Genomic DNA, 23,705 nt, shown 5'->3' with positions numbered 1-23,705 from the left:
TATAAGCAAGATAAAATTATCCCAAATAGTCTTTGCTTTTCAAACTAAGTGCTCAAGAAATAAGTATACCTTCAACTCCTTGGACTAGCAATTAATTTTGATATGATTTATGTCCATATCTAGGTACATGATGCCATTATAAATGTATGTCCTGATGAGCAATTATAAACTGTAGCTTTTCAAATTAATTTCATTTTGCTCTTTAGGATGTGCTTACACCTTTATTCATAAGATATATCACATATGAACATAAAGCGCATTACTTATATAAAATTTTCTTTTAGTTGTAGATGGACACAATACCTTTTTTTTTAACTTATTTATTTTTTATGTGCTGCTGAGGATCAAACCCAGTGCCTCACACATGCTAGGCAAGCACTCTATCACTGAGCTAAAACTCCAGCCCAACATTACTTTTTATTTTATTTTTAATTATCATATTTTTTCTAATTCAGAAAGATACTTAGCAGTACCCATTAATGCTTCACTTAAATGACTAAAACCCTCGTCCAATTTCACCTGAAACATGTATTCACATTCACACCCCACAACACACACACATATACACAACCCTGTTTTCTCCAAATTGCTCTTATTACTGAAGCTAGATGATCTAACCATGACTATAAATTCAGTTCTACCCTAGTCCTATTCTGTATATTTGTACCTCAAGAATCCAATGGAAATTTAATCTTAATATTAGTAATACTGAGCTTATATTACTATTATTTAATCAGGAATAGTCACTTGGTGCTTCCATAAAGCCTAGTCTTCTCTGTCACCAAGCCAGTTGCTCCACTCTAGGGTTTTCAGTCATTACCATCTTGCTGAATTACAACTTAATACCTAATGCTTTAATTACTTTCCAGATCCGTGTATAAAGAGGCTTCCTGGAATATAAGCATTAAAACTTGGATGATTTCTTCCAACAATTCTATGAATTAAATACAGTAAACTAGGTTCTGTTACACAAGTTTTGATCTGAGTCACCTATGTAATTGACCTAGAATTATAATTAGGAGATCCCATGGGAAAATGGAAGGAACATGGGCCCTTATCCATAGGCTGTCTCTGAATATTGTCTGCCATTTACTAGCAGTAAGATCAAGGAAAACCACTACTTCATTTCTTCAACTCTCTTTATCTTCATCTATAAAATGAGTATAATAGTAAAAACTGTCTTAATGGATTTCTGTGACTATTAAATGATAGTATTATAGTTTGGATATGAAGTTATTCCCAAATTCATATGGGAGACAATGGAAGAATATATACAGGCAAAATTATTGGGATATGAGAGCCTTAACCCAATCAGTGAATTAATCTCCTGACAGAGATTAACTGGGTGGTAATTGTTGTCATGTAGGGTGTGGCTGGAGCAGGTGAATCCCTGGGGGCTTGCATGCCTTTGGTGTTTATAATTTATCCTTGGTGAGCAAGACTCTCTCTACTTCCTGATTGTCTTGTCCTGAGCTGCTTTCCTCTGTGATGCCCTTCTGCCATGATGTTCAGCCTTATCTTGGACCCAAAGCAAAGGAGCCAGCTGTCTGTATACTGAAACTTCTGAAACCATGACCCTCAAATAAACTTGTCCTTATCTAAATTGCTCTTGTTGAGTCTTGGTCACAGTGGCAAAACAGCTCACTACATAGAGTATGCATCAAAAGTGTGAGTTTTTTTCTACAGTGAGTAGAAAAAAATCTGCTTCTTTTTCCATATTCCTTTTTTTTCTCATCTGGATTACCTCACTGCTACTTATTTTCCATTTCTGACTCTCAGGAGAGCAAGAAAAATTAGAATATAGTTTGAAAGAAAGGTATCTGACAGCTTGTAATTTGTGTGATGAAATAACCTGTTCTGCAGTAATTGCTGTAAGTTATCCAATGTAAAACACATATATGTATAAATATATACACACACATTTAAATTTGAAGCAAAGATTTTATAAAAGCAATAATAGTCTATTGAACTTCATGCAAATATATCCAGCTACTTTTGCCAGTACTGGTGATGAAAAAAATAGATACACTTTCACCTGTTCATCCTCGTCATTTACCACACAGAGTTTGTGGGACAGCTGGCAGCAGAGAGGACAGGAATACTGCCTATATTTGTACAACAGAATAATGTGGCCTGGCCCATTCTGGGATAATGCCATGTTTTCATGAATCCCATGCTTTAATACACTGAATTAGATATCCAGACCCCTAAAAATACCTGGTCTACTTTAATAGAACTACTTTTTAGATATTCTGAACTTTGAAAGTGTTCTAAAGGCATGGCTACATTTTAAGGGTGAATTAATGGATAGGGTTTTTTGACAACACTCTCCCCAGAGATTAATATGACAATCTCCTCATCACCTGCTTATTAGCTTGATGGAAACAAACAAACAAAAACAAGAACAACAACAAAAAACTCCTTATGGCTTTATCTCCTGAATTATTCTACAGAGTAAAAGAGAAAATACATTTTAAATGACATTTTGCCTGTACTTAAACATCTACAAAATTTCTTTGGAAAAATAATAACCTGACTCTGGCAAAAACAGCCACATTTTAAATGACCTCATAATTGATGTGGAAAAGTAAACATATCCTTGTATGGCCCTCACTTAATATTTCAATATAGCTCTCAAAATCTTTGAAGAGATAAGTAATATCTGGTGTTTTGACATGAAATAAGAAGCCAGGCCACTGGTAATAAAAGGCCTTTATAGCTTGGTTGCTTTTACATCTGTGCTACTTTGTGGCAAATCCTCAACCTCCATTACCCATTTTCCCCTCCCTATTCAAATAAACGAAAGAAAAAGGTATAAACTTTATTACTTCATTTTGAAAGCTCAAGGGTTAATTGAAGTAACTTGACAGCCTTTTGTCAAAAGGTATGTTTTGAAGTGATTCTAGTTTCATCTTTAAGTTTAAAATTTTAGTGCCTTCAAATACTCCCTAATGGGTAAAACTTTACTAATTAACTGGTTGATCTCTATCTCTAGAGGTATCTACTGGCTTGTTATAATTCTATTTGTGACAAATATGTGCCCTAGTTTGGAATAAAAATCTGAAATACAAAATTCCAAAAATCTCCCTTCTTTCCTGTCTTCGTATCTGTTTTTTTTTTAAAGAGAGAGAGAGAGCGAGAGCGAGAATTTTTTAATATTTATTTTTTTAGTTTTCAGCAGACACAACATCTTTGTTTGTATGTAGTGCTGAGGATCGAACCTGGGCTGCACACATACCAGGCAAGCGCGCTACCACTTGAGCCACATCCCCAGCCCTTCCTATCTGTTTTTGACATATAATATTATCTCTTCCTCTGTTCATGTATATCCTATCCATCCTTGAAATCACAATTGTAACTTTTTAAACACATGAAATGGGTTGCAGCTATTTTAACCCACAATTTTAATTCAATCTTCTCAATTTCTGTTGTTTTCTTAGCTTATACTATGCAACTGATGGTCTGTGGTTATTCCTTTTTATGATATTATTTTGTTATTTTTTCTGATGGCACTTTGTATCCTTAGAGAATTAATTATCCTTGAAGTCACTATGGATTATATAAATATTTTGTTTGATTTGATTCACACTTAACATACTAGCCAATCTATGTAATAGGCATTCAATAAATATGCAAAAGGAAAAGTTACATAATAAGATGCGATAATATCCATAAATTACCAATACCTACTAAGGCTTTGGAAACTTCTTGGGTGTCATGGGCTTTGTTACTCTTCTCAAACATTTGGTCCCTATATTGTGCTTCACCTTATGTAACCCAATTAAGATGATATATTTCTACAGAGACATTTCTAGGTAAAAAAAACTCATTATTTCAATTGTTTGATAGGCATAAAATGGTTTCCTGGGGCTTCATTGTCATTACTCAGGCAAAACAATGCAACCTCTCATACATAATCTATTTATATAAATATGACTTACCAACTATTAACAAGCATTAACTGGAATTGCATTTTTCCTTCTGATATGGCCAGTTCTAAAAGGGTTTTAAAACTCTAAAGCAATTATATTCCTAATAATAAGTTTGCTTTCACGTGAAGCCAGGAACATAATAAACTGAAGCAAGAATAGAAACAAAATCCGGGGAATCAAGAGATTTCTTAAAAGCGAACCATGCCAGGCAAGTGAACAGATTCCACTGGGAAACATGTTGGAAACATGCCACTTTCATCTTTCAATGAGATAAAAGCATTCAATAGTGTATATAGAGAGACAAGGCACCCTGGAAAGAAGATGTGGTCTTAGAGACCCAAAAGGTCATTTCCATCATGAGTTGTGTTGCTTCACAGCAGTGACCAATCCTTTGCACTAGTACCTTATACTTATGCATTATCCTCACCACTTCCCTCTCTCAAACATCATATACCTATGAACTGAAACACATGGTATTTCAGTCTGTTATTTTTCCTTAAGAGAAAAAGAAGTGTACATCACTGTTGAACTATAGTGGTATATATTGTTATTAAGAAAAAAGAAAGATAGTCTTCAAGAGAAATGTGCACAGCGCAGATCTTAGATACATTTAAGGAAATGGGGTAAGTTTATGGCTTTGTTCCACAATAACATTAGCAGTCTTCGATGAGGGAATGGCCATTGTAATTTCATAGCAATTAATCTGTAGATCAATGGTGGAAAATGAAAGCTGGAAAAATATATTTGCTTCAAGTGGAAAAGGTGGAGTACATTTAGGTTGAACAAACAGAATGTACCTTATGTAAAAAAGTTATAAGGCAAAATATGAGCCAATATACACAAATCTATGATATGTGTTATGCCTTTTGTTCTTCTTCCTCCCCCAGAAGACATTTCCAGAAGTATGATACAGAAAATACACATATTTATGTACACACAGACACATATACAGATACACCCACAGCTGATAAACTAGAAGGCAGGATGAAGGAAAGACTGCAAATATACTGAACAAAAAATAAGTGTTAGAAAATTCTTAGAGGGGATTTTTATAGTTTTTTTAAAAAATTTTATCTTCATATATTACAAAAGAGTTTGACCTCCAGAACCTCTATTCCCCACCGCATTAATATTATACATACCCCAAACTGGAAGTTTAAATTACAAGATTAGGCATAGTATGCCGCTCTAAGATTGTGATGCCAAATTTGTTGAGGAGGCTTGATAATTACCCTTTATAACTAAATCCTCAGAAATAACTTTTAGCAAATTATACCACCATGATTTTTGTAAATTATTGAAGTGCTTTGTCTTTTAAACTGGTCTATATGAGAGTTGGTATCTTTCAACTCTTGAAAATGTGTTTTGTGTCCATTTACTACTATGCAAAAAGCAGTCCCACATTTAGCTTTAAAGGACTGTCTCAGATTTATTCCCTCCCTCCTCCCTGCTCATTTTGTCCCTCCCTTGCCTAGCAACTGGTTACCCCAGTAATAGAATTATAAGTCTTCTAAGCAGTTGGTTCCTGGCTTCATTTGAGTTGCCAAGCCTCTCTAAGTCAGAAGGACAGTTTCTTTCTCCAGACACACTTGGCCTGTGTGGGTGTTCAGCTGGTTTTCTATATTGCCTCATGAGTAAATACTGACCATATTTCTCCATGGCTTGTACTGAAAATGTGTAAGTACAAAACAAAGTACAACTCTTTTTATTTTGGATGTAAAAGACAATTTGAGTTGGTTTACTGTTGTAACTAGGGAAAGGACTTGAGGGTTGAAAGGGAGGGGGATGAGATCACAGGAAAAGCCTTAAAGGATATAAATTTAGGTACTAAGAGTACTGAATTTAAGAGTAGAGATTTTATAAATTTTTCTAAATGTAATTTTGCAACAGAAGTAACATATTCTTGATCTAAATAGTGGAACTCGAACATGAGGAAATTCTTGCTCTAGGATGTGGTGTGGGTTAAATTTGGGATAATTTAACCAAAATTGTAATTACTACTTGATGCTTCATAAGGACAAGTTGGAGTGTTTGTTGGCATACCTAAGCTTCTTTGATTTCTGCGGAGAAAATAAAAAGTGTTTTCCCTAAGAAGATTTTCCAGGGCACTCTTGCCAAAATCTGAACGCTATTCATATTGTGTCATAGATCCTGTAAAGAATCAAAAGAGCTGGTATTTTCTGTCATATGCTTGCTAAGAAGCAATGTGAGTCATCTATCTGCCTTGAGGAAGTGGAGGATTGGAGCACAGCCACAAGGCATCCATAAAGGCCAATAATATAGCCCAGTGCTAAAGGGGTGTCCTTGGAAAAGGTCAATGGGCTAAAAAAGTATTTGACTCACTATATATTGGAGTTTATAGGGTACTCCCTTTTTCACTGGTGTATTACAGCAGTTGAGCCAATAGCATATTTCAGATATTCTATGATCACTGCATGAGCATTTATATTAACTTTTTAAAAAATAACTTTATTTATTTATTTATTTTTATGTGGTTCTGAGGATTGAACCCAGTGCCTCAAATGTGCTAGGCAACTGCTTTACCGATGAGCCATAACCCCAGCCCCTTAGATTAACTTTCTTTTTTTTTTCTTTTAATTTTTGTTTTTGCAAGCTTTGGAGGGTATGGCCCTTCTGTTGCAGTGGTAGCTGTCAACAAAAATGGGAACAAGGATCTGAGTCCTGATGGCCCCCTCCAGTGTCTGAATTCCATGCAGAAGAATGATGAGGATGGTGCTGAGAACTGGGGCTGCCCTCGCATCCCACTACGACCACCCTTGAATATGCTGACAGATCTGGCTGGAGACCAGCTGAAGGGCCCGGATGAGAGAACAGGATCCAGCATTTCTGATCTTTCAAGAGCTGTCAGACAACCCTGTGGGTTACCACCTGCTGTTGTAGAAGAGTCCCTAGCAACAGAGGGAGTAAATAGCTCTGAGGGGTTGGCAAGCTGGAGGCTGAAGGGACATGATTCTATTAATGTATCCCAGAAAGTCTCTGGCAGCTCTCCAGCACTGATGGTAGGGGGCACAAGGGTCAGCAGTGTGACTAGTGAGAGAGGTGGCAATACTGCAAAATCAGTCCCAACTTTGCCTCGAGGCCAAGGGTTCTTTCCACTTAGGGGACCACAAGTAAGAGGTCCTTCATTTGTCCCCACCCTTAGATCAGGGATAATGATGGAGGTACCATTGGGTAATACTAGAATGGCCTGCAATAATGGAAGGTTGGCTCATGTTTCTTTCCCACCTGCGAGTCCAAGACACCCAGGGCCTATGCCTATGTCTTCAAGTGTTCCAGGTTTACCTTGCTCTACTGCTCATTGCTTCATACCTGCCCTACCTCCAAGTTTCAATCCATTTTTCATTAAGCCTATTGCTTTTGCACCTCCCCCAGTATTTGGTCCTCCGCTGTCACCTTATTTTGCTCATTTGCATTCTGGAAGAATGCCTTTTCCTGCATCTTTCAACAAAGAGCTCAAGTGATAATAAAAATGGAAAGAAGAAAGTCAGAGTTTTGGAAAATAGCTTTAATTCACTTGATTACATGTTGATATTTGAAAATCTTTACCCTCCAAAATCTGTTTCACACTAGTGTGCCTTACAAAACTGGATGCTTAATAAAGATTTCAAAGTTTAAAACATTGTACATTTTTTAAAATGTCTGTCTGGGAGCCTAAACCTTGGATTTTTTTCCCTATTTTTTAAAGCAATTGAAACAGTGTTTTCTAAATGACTTAGATGAATCCATGTCACTGTTCACTACCAACTGTTGCTGCAGGGTGGCTGTGGAGAGAGCACCTGGGCCTTGTTAGCCCATGACTAGGGTGGGGAATACTTATACACCTAAGATTAGGAGTATTATTTGAAGCTTGATGAATACATTAAGTTAAGATCCATAAAGGCAGGCTAAGGGTCCAGATAATAAAGAAAAATGTACAAAATAATAAAAAGAGAAGATGAGACTAAGGTCAGACTATCATAGCCAACATTTTACTGTTAGAGGCAGAAGCAAGCTGAACTAGCAAGGATTAAGAAAGAAAGGGAAAGATGAGTGTGTTAGTTTTTCATTGGTGTGATAAATATTCCTGACAGGAACAACTTATAAGTGGAAAAGTTTATTTTGGGCTCGTGGTTTCAGAGGTTCAGTTCTTGTTGGCTGATTCTATTGCTGTGAGTCTGAGATGAGAGAAAACATCATGGTGGAAGGATGTGGTGAACTGAAGCTGCTCAGTTCATGGTAGTCTGGAAGGAGATAGAGATAGAGAGTCAGGAACAAAAAGGAGTCAGGAACAAAAGAATCCTGAAGGGCACACCCTCAGTGACATACTTCCTCCATCCATGCCCCACTTGCCTATAATTTTAACCCAGTAATTTATTCAAATTATCAGATGAATTAATCCACTGATGTGGTTATAGCTCTTAAAATATAAATATTTCATCACCAAACATTTCTGCATTGTCTATCACATATCTAAACTATAACATTCCACCTATGGCCCCCTAAAACTCATGCCCACTTCATAACGAAAAGATACATTTAGTCCATCTCCAAGAATCACCTTGGTCTCCACAGTTCCAACACTGCCCAAAAATTCAAGTTCAGTGTTTCCTCTGAGACTCAAAGCAAAATCTTAGCTGTAAGCCCCTGTAAAAATAAAAGCAAATTACAAGTATCCAATATACAGAGACATAGAGTAATCATTTGCATCACAAAAAGTGAGGCAAACAGAGATATAAAGTAGGGATGGGACCAAAACAAGACCAAATCCCAGCTTGACAAAAAAGTCCTGTAGCTCCACGTGCAGAATCTCCGGCATGTGATTTTGAGATGTGACCTCCAAAGGGCTTGGGCTTACAGCCAATGTGTCCTCCCTCAGTCTGGATCTTCTCCCTTCCCAGGTATATTTTCTAAGTTAATCCTGGAGGTCTCGTTCATACGTTGCCCTTTCCAGGCTGTCCATAGGGATTCTGATAATGTCACACTTTGCTGGTCTCCCAGGCCTTCCTTAGAAATCTTGTTGGGAGTCTTTGTGATGCCTTAACTCCAAATTCTGCATTCCTGCAGAACCAGCACCAGTGCCATGCCAAAGTCTGTTGTGAACTTAAGCAGTAGCTGGACCTCCTTGGACCAGGTAGTGCCCATTGACTATCTGATCACACATTGAAACAAATCATAAGGAAACAACTTCCTAGGTACCCCTGTGGGGGGAAGGTATCACCATGATCTCTTTTCAAGTGACTTTCATTTTAACACCATCAAACCTGCCATGAGTATAGTTATACTGATTTCTGAGATGCATTCAAAGAACGTTTCAAAAATTTTTTTTCTGTGAAAAACATTTAGCTTCTCTTCAGTGGGGGTAATCACCTCAGCAAACACAAATTCCCTGGCCCTGATTTTACAGTGGTTCTTCTGTGGTGAAACTGCAATCTTTTTATATGTTTTTGCTAAGCTCTCTACTCCTCATTCTCATAATAAGCCTGGTTAAAAGGCTTATTATGAGATGCTCATCCCACTGCCTAAATGCAGCATCTGAATGCCTTGAAATTTTCACTGCCAGATTAACTAGTCCATCATTTTAAAATTCAACCCTTAATGAAGTCTCAGGACATGGACAACATGTAGACAAATTATTTGCTGTAATGTAACATGTGTGACCTCTACTTCAATTCCCAGTGGATTCCTCCTTCCCCTCTGATACTTCATGAGCACAAACTTTATTGTCCTCAACCTTATTTTCATTCTGGCCTTCTGAACAAACACTAGGAAAACCCATTAAGTTCTTCTCAAAACATTCTAAGGCTTCTCCATGCTCTGTTTCAAAACATTTCCAAAAATCCTCCTGTAAACTAGTTCCAAAGGTGTTTGAACAACGTGGACAAATTTGTCCCAGCAATGACCCCACTTCTAAGTACCAATTCCATTATTAGTCAGGTTCACATGGCTGTGATCAAAATATCTGAAAAGAACAAGTTTAGGGAGGACAAGTTTATTTGGGGCTCAGTGCCAGAGATTCAACCCATGGATGGCCAACTCCGTAGCTCTTGGATCTAAGTGAGGCAGAACATCATGGTGGAAGGGTGTGGTGGAGGAAAGTTGCTCACCCTATTGTAACCAGAATGCACAGAGAGAGAGAGGCCACAGGAGGACAAGGCACAATCTAGAAGGGCATGCCCCCAGGGACCCACCCCAGCCATACCTTTCCTGCTTATAGTTTTCATCCAGTTAGTTCATTCAAATTATTAATCTATCACATGGATTAATTCACTGATCAGATTACATCTCTCATAATCGAATCCTTTCACCTCTGAACATTCCTGCATTCCTAACATGAGCTTCTCAGGGAACACTTTATATCCAAATTAGAACAATGGGAAGTATTAGACCATTATTTCAATATGAAATAGTGTTTGAAATCTCAAATTTTCACTTTTACCAAGTTAATAGAATATATAGGGTCAGCTTAATTACAGCCTAGGGACAAAGTGGCAAATGTTAGATAGATCCTTTCAACAATTTTGTGAACAAATGTCTATTATTTTATGCTGAAAACATTTAATTGCAAACTAAAATATTTTGCTGATGTGGAATTACTTTCTCAGCTACTGCTGTTTGTAATACTCATAATTTGCTACAGCATGCCATTACAATGACGGATCTGAGAGATTATTAAAAGACTCAAATGGTAACATTCAAGTGACAAAAATATAGGCACAACATGCAGGATGGAAAGTTGTCTCTTTTGACTACTGTATAATTTAATTCAGAATATAAATGTGCCTGAAAATACCACAACTGTAATGAATATCCATCAAATTAGAAATATCTCCAGAAGAAGGTTCTTTTTTAAAAAATATTTTTTTTTAGTTGTAGGTGAACACAACCCTTTTATTTAGTTATTTACATGTGGTGCTGAGAATTGAACCCAGTGCCTCACACATCCTAGGCGAGTGCTCTACCACTGAGCCACAACCCCAGCCTCCAGAAGATGGTTCTTAAATGAACATTTTTCGTGTCTAGTGTTGATGGTGTAGGCAATGTAATAGCTAGAATCTGACAAAAGATGCATATCCAAAAGACACCTACCATATTAAGAAAATCATTAATGGATATTTAGTGCCTATAACGGGTTCTTTGCTAGTATGAAAAGAAGGATACATGGATTTCTAAAGGTTTTTTTTTCCATTTGTGTCATAATTGGTCATTCTAAATGCACAGGTGGTGGTGTAAGACTTAGCAGGAATATCTGAATAGAGCTTGATAGAGTTTCTCTCACTCTGTGTATATCCTAAAGCTGGCAGGATTCCATCAATTCACTGTGGTGAGTTGAGAAGGAGTATTCAGTAAATCATTTGACAGCTGCTCACTATGAGGTAGCTTAGTCCCAGTGTACCAAATACTTATTGAATTTTCAGCCTTAATGAACAGAGGAATTGGGCATGCTTATAGTCATCAAAACTATCTTTTGTGCCAGATGTTAAAAGATATTTTGACAAGAAATCAAAATGTTGTGTCAATGGCAGTGCTGCATCTCCAAAGAGTTGCCAAAAGGTGTGGTGACAGGAGGACACAATCCTTTCCTTCTTAAAGGAAGTAGCTCAGATAAACTCTCAAGAAGACCACTTACAATTACAGCAATCCATGACAAATTCACTATAAAAGAAAGTGCCACAAACACAATCTCCTTTTCAACCTTCTGTTTTCCTTCCTAATACCCTGTGTATGTTAATTATTTTCTATGTCATTGCTAAACAGTGAACACTTATAGTAAACAAAAAAGATATCTATTAGTAAATTGAGTCATTGAAGTTTTATTTTTAACTCTGTTAGAGGGTATATATATTGTTTTCTTTAGTTTATTTAGGTCTTCATGACTATAACAGGTTTCAATGAATTCAAGTATTAAATAAGCTTAGGTTCCTGTGCTCTAATGCAAGTGAAATGCAATTTTTTTCATTCATGGTTTCTATATGTAAAACTGTATTACTTTGCTATCACACACACCAGTGTCCTCAATGACAAGAATTCACCTATTTTAAGCAAATGATTCACCTTAAAATTACTATTTTTAAATTATTCTAGTGCAACTCGAACCAATATTAATCTTATACCAGGACATCTATTTTAGAAAGTGCTCATTTATTCAAACCTTCTGAATATATATGCTTTATTTTTATTCTCTGTGGTTTAAATAGCTCCTTTATGCAAAAAGGAAAGATAAACACCAACAAAGTATCTGTTTCTTCTGATAATAATGTGTATGTCTTAAATATGTGCTGTTCTAAGTTATAATCATCATCACAAGAAAATTTATGTCATACTCTTTTTTATTTATTGTTCTCAATATATTCTTTGTCACAAGACTAGGATGTCAAATTCAACATCCTGTATATTCTATAGAAAATAATAATAAATGGTACAACTTAGACTTTTTTGTTGTTGTTCTCAGGTATAATTCATTAGCCATTTCTATTTTTATTGTTTACAACTTCTGTATCTTGGGCAGAAAAGAGATATATCCATTCAATCAGAAAGCGAAAAACTGAAAATATTAAAATTTAAAGTTATTAAGTGTTCAAAGATTATTTTCTTTCATAAACTAGAATGACATTAAAAGCACGCCTTGTTCTTCTGATGCACTTACAACAAAAATATAAAATGGATATTAGGGTTGTGATCATAGCACTCCTTTTATCTACCAGAGAACAAGAGATTTATTGTGTGGCTGTTATTAAATTAATTATGTAACACATATATAAAGGAGGGGAAAGATACAATTTTATATCTTACATATAGAATTGTGCTATAACAATGTTTTTGCAATATCAATTGTTACTAGGAGTTGTTGATTCTTAAACTCTACAAGTCTATGTAGAATGATCCTATTTCAGATCAATGGGCTAAAGCCCAAAACAAAAGACATCTTAAATAGGTAAAAAAACAAAACAAAACAAAAACTATGCTATGTCATAGGCTAATCTCGTAGCTCTCATAACATTTTATGTGTCTTCTTTATAATGAGCCAGATTGAGTAAGAGTCCCACAGAAAGAGAAATTGATAAGACTAAATTAAAGAACCTATATATCTTCTGTGATGATATATTTTTTTTTTCTCCTTGTAACAACCCTAATATACAGCCTTTATCAAATCAAGTCTAGATTTGAGATGTCGGATAAATTGTAATTTAGCATATAATCATTTTTATTGATTCATCTGATATATAAAAGCATAATATTATGTATGTAAATGAGATGCCATGTGATGTTTTAGTACTTGTATACATTATACAATATTTAAATATGTTAAAACAAACCTACTTCATCTATCATTTATTTATGGAATACATTCAAAATCCTTCCTTGCAGCTCTTTTGAGACTTAAAGTACATAATTGTTATCTATTGTCACCCAATTGTGCAATAACACACCAAAACTTTTCCTTTTTGTCCCTCAGTACACATAGATCAACCTTCCCTCATTCTTTCACCCATTCTACACTCCCCAGCCCATAGTAGCCATCTTTCCACTTTTTTTTTCTTTTTTTATTTGTTTTAATTAGTTTCACATGACAGTACCATGATCTTGACATATCATACATTTGAATCAGATGGGGTATAATTTCTCATTTTTCTGAGTGTACAGGTTACAGAATCACATTGGTCATGCAGTCATGTACATACCCACAGCCATAATAATGTCTATTTTATTCTGCTGCCCTTCCTATCCCCCCTTCCCCTCCCCTCCCCTCCCATCACTTCTCTCTACCCAATCCAATGTGACCCACTTCTTTCCCCCCCCCCACATCATCATACCTGTATTCGGTAGCACAATTCACAATAGCTAGACTATGGAGCCAACCTAGATGCCCTTCAATGGATGAATGGATAAAAAAAATGTGGCATTTATACACAATGGAATATTACTCAGCACTAAAACATAGCAAGATCATGGCATTTGCAGGGAAATGGATGGCATTAGAGCAGATTATGCTAAGTGAAGCTAGCCAATTCCTAAAAAACAAATACCAAATGTTTATAAGGGAAGTTACTCAAGATGGGGTAGGGAGGAAGAGCATGAGAAGAAAATTACCTCTAGATAGGAAAGAGGTGGGAGGGAAAGGGAAGGAGAATGGGAATTGCATGAAAGAGGGAAGGAGACCATTTTTCCACTTTTAACTTCTATGAGATCAACTTGTTTACATTTCACATATAAATACAATCATGCTATATTTTTCTTTCATTGCCTGGCTTAATCCAGGCCACAATGATCTCCGTTTCTGTCCATGTTATCACAAAGACAAGATTTCTGTATGGCAGAATGATATTTCATTGTTACAGGTATCAAATTTTCTTTTCTTTTCTTTTCTTTTTTTTTACAGAGAGAGAGAGAGAGAGAGAGAGAGAGAGAGAGAGAGAGAGAGAGAGAGAATTTTAATATTTATTTTTTAGTTTTCGGCGGACACAACATCTTTGTTTGTATGTGGTGCTGAGGATCAAACCGGGGTCGCATGCATGCCAGGCGAGCGCGCTACTGCTTGAGCCACATCCCCAGCCCTCAAATTTTCTTTATTCATTTATTAGCTAAGAGATATTCAAGCTGTTTCCATTTCTTCTTTTTTTACCTCTTGTGATTATTATTACAATGAACACAGGAGTACAGGTGTCTTCTCAATGTGCTATAGCCAGTAGAGGGATTGCTAGATTATATACTAGTTCTAATTTTTTAATTTCTTGAAAAACCTTCATACTCTTTTCTATAATGGATGTACTAATTTATATTTCCACCAACAGCGTGTAAGGATTCCCTTTTCTCTATATACTTTCTAGCACTTGTTTTTGTTTTCTTGAGACTTTTTGATAATTGTTATGCTTCCTACTGAGGTGAGGTGATATCTCAGTATGGTTTTATTTGCATTTCCCTGATGATTAGTGAGGCTCAACATTTTTTTTCCATATATCTATTAGTCAGTTGTATTTCCTTTTTTGGGGGGTGGTGGTGGCAAGGATTAAATCCAGGGGTGCTTAATCACTGAACCACATTCACAGCCCCCTTTTTTATTTTTTATTTTGAGAAAGATTCTCACTAAGTTGCTTAGAGACTCACCAAGTTGCTGAGGCTGCTTTGAACTTCTGATTCTCCTGCCTCAGCCTCCCAAGCTGCTGAGATTATAGACATGTGACACAGTGCCTGGCTATATATCCTCTTTTGAGAAATGTCTATTTAGATCTACTACCCATTTTTAATTGGTTTATTTTTGGTTTTGATATTGAGTTTTTGGAATTTCTTATATATTCAGAATATTATTCCCTTGTCAGATTTAAATTTTGTATTTATTTTCTCTTACTCTGTAGGTTGTTGTTCTTGATTTTTTCTTTTTTTTAAATTACCATACAACTTTATTTTTTAATTATTTATTTATTTATTTATTTTTGGAGAGAGAGAGAGAATTCTTAATATTTATTTTTTAGTTATCGGCGGACACAGCATCTTTGTATGTGGTGCTGAGGATCGAACCCGGGCCGCATGCATGCCAGGCGAGCACGCTACCGCTTGAGCCACATCCCCTTGATTTTTTCTTTGCTGTGGAAAAAACTAGTTAGTTTATAAAACTCTACTTGTCTATTTTTATGTTTATTCTTCATGCTTTTAGAGCCTTCTCCAAAAAGTTCTTGCCAACTCCAAAATTCTCAAGTGTTTCTTCTATTTTTTCTCTTGTACATCATTGTTTCATTTAAACTTTTTTTAAAAAATATTTTTTAGTTGCTGATAGATCTTTATTTTTTTAATATGTGGTGCTGATAATCGAACCCAGTGACTCACACAAACCAGGCATGTGCGCTACCACTGAGCCCCAGCCCCAGCCCCTCATTTAAACTTTTTAATATTACTGGGGATACCAAGGGCATCTTTACACTGAGCTATAGTCCCAGACCTTTTTATTTATTATTATTATTTTTTGAGACAGGTTCTTGTTAAATTGCTTAAGATCCCACTAAATTGCTAAGGCTAGCCTCGAACTTGTGATCCTCCTGCCTATTCCTTCTGATTTGATGGGATTATAGGCGTGTGCCACTGTACCAAGCTCTAATTTATTTATTTTTCTTAAATACTTGAGAGGGTGCTAGTATTGCTAAATGTTGATTAGATACATATACTTTTTCTCCTGGCTTTGTGGACTCAACTGATGCTCAGGAAATCTTTCTCAGTATCTCCATGTCTCAAAGAAACTCACTGAAGAACTTATTTTCATAAAAATGAATTCACTATTGCTTAATATTCTATGGAGGTAAACTGACTATTTCTCAAATCCCAAATATCTTCCCCAAGTAAAACAACATAGAGGCAACATATTCATTCATCCCACCATAAAGGACTTTGTACATATAATGGTATTCAATCATATAATATGCTGGGAATATACCTATATAACTGATTTCATCCAGCATTCTGAATTTAAAGGCTATAACTCAGAGGCAAGGCAACATCAGGAATATGAGGGTTGATGGATGGTGTTTGTGCATGTGCAAAAGAGAAAAACAGATGGAGAAAGACAGAAGATTAAAAATAGAAAGAGGCAGGGACACTGTCAGTTGAGAAGAGATGAAATGCTTCAGAACAGGAAGCAGCTGCAAATTGGAAGTACTGTGAGAAAAATAATAAATTTTGATATGTGAGAATATAATCCAGGAAAGATAGAGTGGGGCAGTTTGAAAAAACAGACATGGATTAAGTGTTTCATGACAGAAAAAGGCTATGTATAGGAGCCACAAATTTGAGGGACTGAAGATGAGGTGATAAGAGAAACATTACCCAGCCTTCCTAAAAATGAATCTATCTCTGCTACTTCATTCCTTCCTATAAATATCATCTCTCCTGAGATAGCATCCTATCTCATATTTCCTATGTGAAACGGGAAGCACTTTTGGGTTTAGGTTTCATTAATCCCCTAAATTGGCCCTGAGGAGCAAACACATCATCGTCAAGGTTAACTTCATTAGTGAGATGAGTATACAACGAATTACACTCAAATAAAAACATTTTATCTTCAAATTTTCAAAACATAAGACATTTAAATATTTTTATAATCTTAACTTTCATCTCCCCCCAGTGAAGTACATTGATCATTTTAACATTTTATCTTTCACCCCTCCCACTAAATCATAACTTTCTGAGGCAGAATTGCTGCTTTTATTTGAGTGCAATTCATCCCGAAACTAAGTGCTATACTTTTTTTGTTTTGGTTGAACATTTACATTTCTTTTATGTACAAAAATCCCATATATTGCATAACCCTTTGGTACTCAATAGATAATTAGCAATGTACTCCAAAAAGTAGGTAGAACATGTTTAATGCACTAAATAAAAGATTGATCATCTATAAACAGAACATTTTTTTAAAAATTCTTTTATTAGTTAACAGTCACATTTGAAGAAAAATAGCCAAGCGCAAATTAAAGTTTCATAGACAGGGCTGGGGATACAGCGCAGTTGGTAAAGTGCTTGCCTCACATGCACAGGGCCCTGGGTTCAATCCTCAGCACCACAATAAATAAATAAATAAATAAATAAATAAATAAATAAATAAAAAATAAAGTTTCATAGTTAAAAATATTCCTATGAAATAGTCTAAAGATTATCAGTAAAATCATGGATAAATCCATACTTACAGAATAAAACTGTTTAAATGTATTACTCAGTTATAAAAAAAATGATGACTTTTTGACTTTTGCAAATAAATGCATGAATCTGGAGACTATTATACTAAGCAAAATAAGCCAATACTAAAAACCCCAAAATTGAATTTTATTTCTGATTAGTGGATGCTAATCCACAAGAAGTGGGGAGAGAAAAATAGTTCAGTGGATTACATAAAAAGAATGAAGGAAAGGGATGAGGGATAGAAATAGGAAAGACAGTAGAATGAATCAGACCTAACTTTCTTATGTTTGTATATCAATACATGACCAGTGTAACTCCACATCATGTACAACCACAAGACTGGATTCTAATTAGAATAAGATGTACTCCATGTTTATATAAATATGTCAAAATATACTCTACTGTCATATATAAATAAAAAAACTAATAAATACATATCTTTAAAGTTTATAGGAGCTATTAATACTTTACTGCTTACATTTTAAAAAACTAATTTAATTCATATACATCTATTGTATCTAGAAAAAAAGTTAAACTATTTTTTTGTTTTAAAGATTTTTTTTGGTTGTTGATAGATATTTATTTTATGTATTTATACACATGCTAAGAATCTAACCCAGTGCCTCACACATACCAGGTAAGTGCGCTATCACTGAGCAACAACCCCAGCCCAGAACTATTTTTGAACAAATTATAGAAAAGGGATTAAAAGGCATAAAATATAATTTACTAAATAAGTAATAAAAATGATCAATAAATACATATAATAACAAATTAAAATGCAAATTAAATGGGAAATGCAATTTCTCATTGTCATGTGGAGCCACCTCAGAAAACAAAATTCAAACAAAAGAGAGCTCTAATTACCTTGCCAGGGACTGTCACCCACCAGTAGATAGTGAATCTCTGCGGGAGAACAGCAATTTCATGGTCTGGTTCTTGGGAATTTAAGGACGAAAACCACAACTCAGGGGCTTTGCTCAGCTTCATTCAAGCAAGCAAGTTATAGAAGCTAAAAAAAGCAGTTAGCTTACAACTTAGTTAACCACATCTCCAGTCGAGCAAGTGTTAGACAACCATATACTGAGTTTCAGCTGAGCAGGGGTGATAATCTATTTCAAAGTCATGTAGACCCATAAATGTACTCAAACCCAGGATGTACCTCACCATGACTACCATCATATCCTGAGTTGGGTACATTCTGTGGGGTACAAAGTACAGACAAACAAGTTTTTATAAGAAGACAGCTTTCTTTTCTGTTTCTCAGAAATGGGTCATGCAACCTTTTGTTTATTTGTTTGTTTGTCTGTTTGTTTGTTTGTTTTTATAGAAGGCAGCAAAATGGAGTCTTTGGCCTGTCTATGACAGTTCTTGCTTTATAATTGTCTTATCTCACTTATCAAAATCTTATATCTGTACTCTATATTTTTTACTAATCTATAACCTATAACTCATACTCTGCTGATTTTATTGATTAGTTTACACCACAACATCATCTATCAAAATGTCAAAGATTTTCTATGAAATTATATTAATTGCCAGAGAGTGTTTGGGGGTATAAAAAATAGAACACTTATTGAGAGTAAGTTGCATTTTAAACAAAGGCTTTAAAATAATGATGATATTGGACATACCAATTATTGGAGTTTAGTCTTGGGAAACCATCATGAATTTGATGAAAAGTTTAACTACAACATTCCAATCTTAGCTTACAATATGCCCATTATGAGAGCAAAAACTGAGAACTAAACTAAATGTTTCAAAACAGACAATTGTCTAGTTAAAATTGTGGCACACCAGAATGATAGAATACACAATGCCACCATCAGAATAATAGCAAACACCTACAATCTTAAAAATGAAAACATTTTTTAAAATATTTTTTTTAGTTATAGTTGGGCACAATACCTTTATTTTTACTTGTTCATTTTTATATGTTGCCAAGGACCAAACCCAGAACCTCATACGTGCTAGGTGAGCACTCTACCACCGAACAACAACCCCATCCTCCAACATGAAATCATTTTTACATACATTAAATGAAGAAAAATGTTTCAAAAGAGTATGGCAATATAAGCCAGTTTTTTTGGCTTATTTATTTTTAAAAATTTATAGTAACTATAGTTACTATAAAATTTATAGTAAATTTTACTTTTTTAATTAAAACTAAGAGTTATGATAAAAGGATATTGCATATGATTTCTGTTTTAATGAGGTTTTTTGCTTATATGACCAAAAGACCAGATAAGAATAATTAACAGCTTATTCCATGGCTCATAGTTTCAGAGATCTTTGTCCATAGATGGCTAACTGCATTCCTCAGGGTCTGAGGCAAGGCAGAACATCATGGAGGAAGGGTGTGGCAGAGGAAAGCAGCAGGGGGATGGCTACTGAACAAGAACAAAATATATACTTCAAAGTCAAGCCCCCAGGGACCCACTTCCTCTAGTCATATCCTATCTGCCCTCAGTTAACATCAAGTTAATCTCTATCAGGGGATTAATTTACTGATTAGGTTAAAACTTTCATAACCCAATCATTTCACCTCTAAACTTTCTTGCATTTTCTCACACATGAGCTTTGGGGAATACCTCATATCTAAACTATGCAATTTCTAAGGTTTTATTCAGGTATACAATTCAATGATTTGAAATAGAAGCTATTACATGACATAACAGGAAAAAAATGCTATAGATATTTTATCTCATAGTTACCAATAAATTAGTACCTAGAGAGTGAAAATGAATGAAAAAAACATCAAGTATGTTTGGAGTAGTTAGGAGAAGTTTACTATAAGGAGCTTAAGCAAGATAAACTCAGGAGCAACATGCCACTGAAGCATTTTGTTTCTTGATTTTGACAAAATGAAGACCTATGTTAGTGATGGCAGCTAAGACTTGATATTTGGATATGCACTTCTTTTCACATCACAAAGTATTAGTGGTTTAAGACTGGCCAAGACAGGTCAAATTCAAATGGGTCAGTTGAAACAGCAAGATACAATTTCGTTTGAAAATCTTTCCCTGTACCATTGCTTTTTATCTTCAAAGTTCTCACTTTTCCATTGAAGTATAATGATGCTATTTTTAATACTTGCAGCCTAGAACATTACATGTTAACTGTAGTCAGAAAAATGTCAGAAGCATGTAGATGAATAGTGTTTCTGATCTAGTTAGGAACAGAGATGCTACAATTATCACAATATGTGACTCAATATCTTTCCCCCTTGACACCATTTCTTGTTGAATGTAACCAGTTTAAAAATAACAGGTTGAGACAAAGATAACTTAAGTAGTTTAAAGCTACATATAACCTAACCTGAACAGCATAACTCTGAGAATCAACTATTTTCTATAACTCATTATGATATCTACACTACTCTTAAGGGCAGACCCATAAACCACCACGTTTGTACAGTAAGTGCTGTATGCAGGGGTGCCTCACCAAAGATGTACAAAGATTGAAATTCTGTGTAAAATATGCTTACCAACCAGTATATCTGAGAAAATGCAACTTTTTCTAATTTGTCCACAGAAGCAGCAAATACTGGTTTTGGCCCAGATTAATAACCAATGACCAAACACCTCCATATCCGATAAGACTGGAAAATCATTAAAAAGTATGGTCCTAAAAAACTACACTTTCAATGTTGTCTGAATTAGAAAATAATTGCCATTCAATATATTCAGCAAATGATCAAAGACCAGCCTGCTCTCAACAGTAAATTACCTGTTAGAAAGCTGCCATTAGACATGGAAAACAGATTCATATGAAAAAGTAAATTAAAAATTAGATTGACAAGAGGCAGTTGCTTTAATAGTATTTCTACAAAGAAAAAAAAGTCCCAAGAAACATCTCTCCTGCACCTGTAAAATGATCATTTTTAATGAGAAAAATATAGAAATATAGTAAGACCCCTCAAACCTAAGCACCAGGGTAGCATTTCAAATATTTTTTGGAATATTGTTACTATGACTTATACTATTAAAATATTAAAAGTAACAACACCAGAATTCACAATAAACATTTAATATAATAAGCCCAGAGATATAAACTAATTATGGAGCTGTATGAAATCCACCCTTTAAAGTATGTTGAATATCAAGCATAAATATATTAATGAGGCACTTTACATGAGCAAAATAATTTTGCTTCCTGAATACATTTAATATGTTGTAAATTTTTTTCTGTATTTATTTTCTCTCTTTTTTAAGCACCAGAGTCCTTTAATGGAAATTCATCATACAAGTCAGCTGTATTCACATTTCTAGTGAAGAAGCTTATTTAACAATTTCTTAGAAGATGTCTCTTGGGTTTAGCTGTAGTCAGGAAATGATGTATAATTAGCACTTTTATGTGACATTAACAAACAATCTTGTTAGTTCATTACTTTTTAATATTCGCAACAGTCTTCAAAAGCAGATTAAGAGCAACTGTAATTTCCATATGCAAGATTTGGTAACTATAAAGCTCAGAAAATGTTCATTTTAATCAAAACCATGCTATAATACTGCATTTTCATTTTATTTTCTCCCCACATTGCTTTGTAATATACTCAGACACTTAATAGAGATTTTGTCAAATTTTGATTGGAATAAATGAAGCCAAATTTTAGTTTGGCCTATTTGGTTCACTAATTAAATGGACCAAAAATTAATGAATATCACTTTGTCACGGATCCACCTGGTAAATAAATATCACAATTTCTTCTATTTTTGAAGATAATGGAAGAATTGTAGATTTAAAAAAATCTGTGAAAGTTAACATCAACTCAGGATTCCTGACTTTGAGAAAGCTATAGTGAAAGATGATGGTTAGAATTCTAGGAAAGATCTGCATAAACAATAGTTATTAAATTCACACAATATCTAGATGTTTTCCTAGTCAAAGCTACTCAGATGCTACTTGAGTTGTATTTTCTACAGATACTTGCTCCATATTACAGGAATTTTCGGTTTGTTTTAGGCATATTGTGTAAATTTGGTTGCACACATGTGTGGATTTGTAAATACAAGTGGGGATTGTCTTGTGAAAAGAAAAAGAGTAACACAAAGTAAGGTAGGAAAGGTACAGAGGAACAGAATATAAACTACCTGTGACCATTCAGATTGCAATTTTAAAAGCACAGTTGGAGAAACAACCCTGACATATTTGATTATTTAGGCCCAGGCATGGGTGATGTCTCTATGCATATATGATGATGTCATATAATGGTATCAGCTCCAGGCCTCCATAAACAGCCCACAGTAACTTTACCACACAATGCTGTCCTAAAGGCTATTTCCTGTACCTAGATATTCTCTACCATTAAACAGAAACTAATTGTATTTGATACACAAAATCAAATACTTATATCCTTAAAATTGGATACACTTGTACATTCTTTACACCTCTACAAATACTAAGAACACATGCTCATTTGATACATTTAATTATTTCCTTCTGAAATAAAACACTAAAAACATAAAAGAAAAACTACATACTAAAATCCATGGAAACTCTTTGGACTCAGAATTGAGCATCCTTAGTGTCTACACAGTTATATCCATCCATTCCACCTCCACTAGATTGCTTGGCTACCAACTCACTGTCTTGACTTCTTTAATAATTTGTAAACTTAAAAAACATTTAATTTCAACATAATAAAATGCTAAGTTTTTTCTTCCTCTACTTCGGGTACTTGATTCTTTGAAATTAGACACAGAGGTGACCTAATAGTTATCTTATTAAAGTTCCCTTTGTTGATTTAAGCCCTTTATTAAAATATCTGCCTCTTGAAAAATATTTACTTCAAGATAGTAAAACATAATGTTATCCTGTGTCAAGTTAAGGCATAAAATTTTAAATATTTTTAAAATCATTGATAAAAAGAAATACAGAGTTGGTTCAAAGCAGAGTCCAGCATTCCACTAGAGACTTTTCTCAATTAATCAGTATTGAAAGTATCTGGCCATTTAGTCAGCAATGAATGTAATCCATTGTATAAAAGCTATTTTCTTCAGAAGTGTGTCATGAAGTATTTTGTTCAAATACATTTAGTATTCATACTATGAATATGACATTTCCCCTTTAAATAGATCACATTTATATTCTCACTGAGAATAATGATTAATA

The 23,705-nt window shown here is 34.8% G+C and overlaps 1 protein-coding gene across 1 annotated transcript; it reads left to right on the top strand.

The window, feature by feature from the left end:
• The first annotated feature begins 5,450 nt into the window (after positions 1-5,450).
• Prr32 (proline rich 32) lies at positions 5,451-7,540 on the top strand. Its single transcript, XM_021722342.3, has 2 exons — positions 5,451-5,609; positions 6,547-7,540. Exons 1-2 carry the CDS (start codon positions 5,590-5,592, stop codon positions 7,412-7,414), a joined length of 888 nt encoding a protein of 295 aa, XP_021578017.2. The 5' UTR covers positions 5,451-5,589; the 3' UTR covers positions 7,415-7,540.
• The last annotated feature ends 16,165 nt before the right edge of the window (positions 7,541-23,705 follow it).

Source organism: Ictidomys tridecemlineatus, chromosome X (genome assembly GCF_052094955.1).
Source record: "Ictidomys tridecemlineatus isolate mIctTri1 chromosome X, mIctTri1.hap1, whole genome shotgun sequence".
Taxonomy (NCBI): Eukaryota; Metazoa; Chordata; class Mammalia; order Rodentia; family Sciuridae; genus Ictidomys; species Ictidomys tridecemlineatus.
This window is presented reverse-complemented; position numbering and strand designations above follow the sequence as displayed.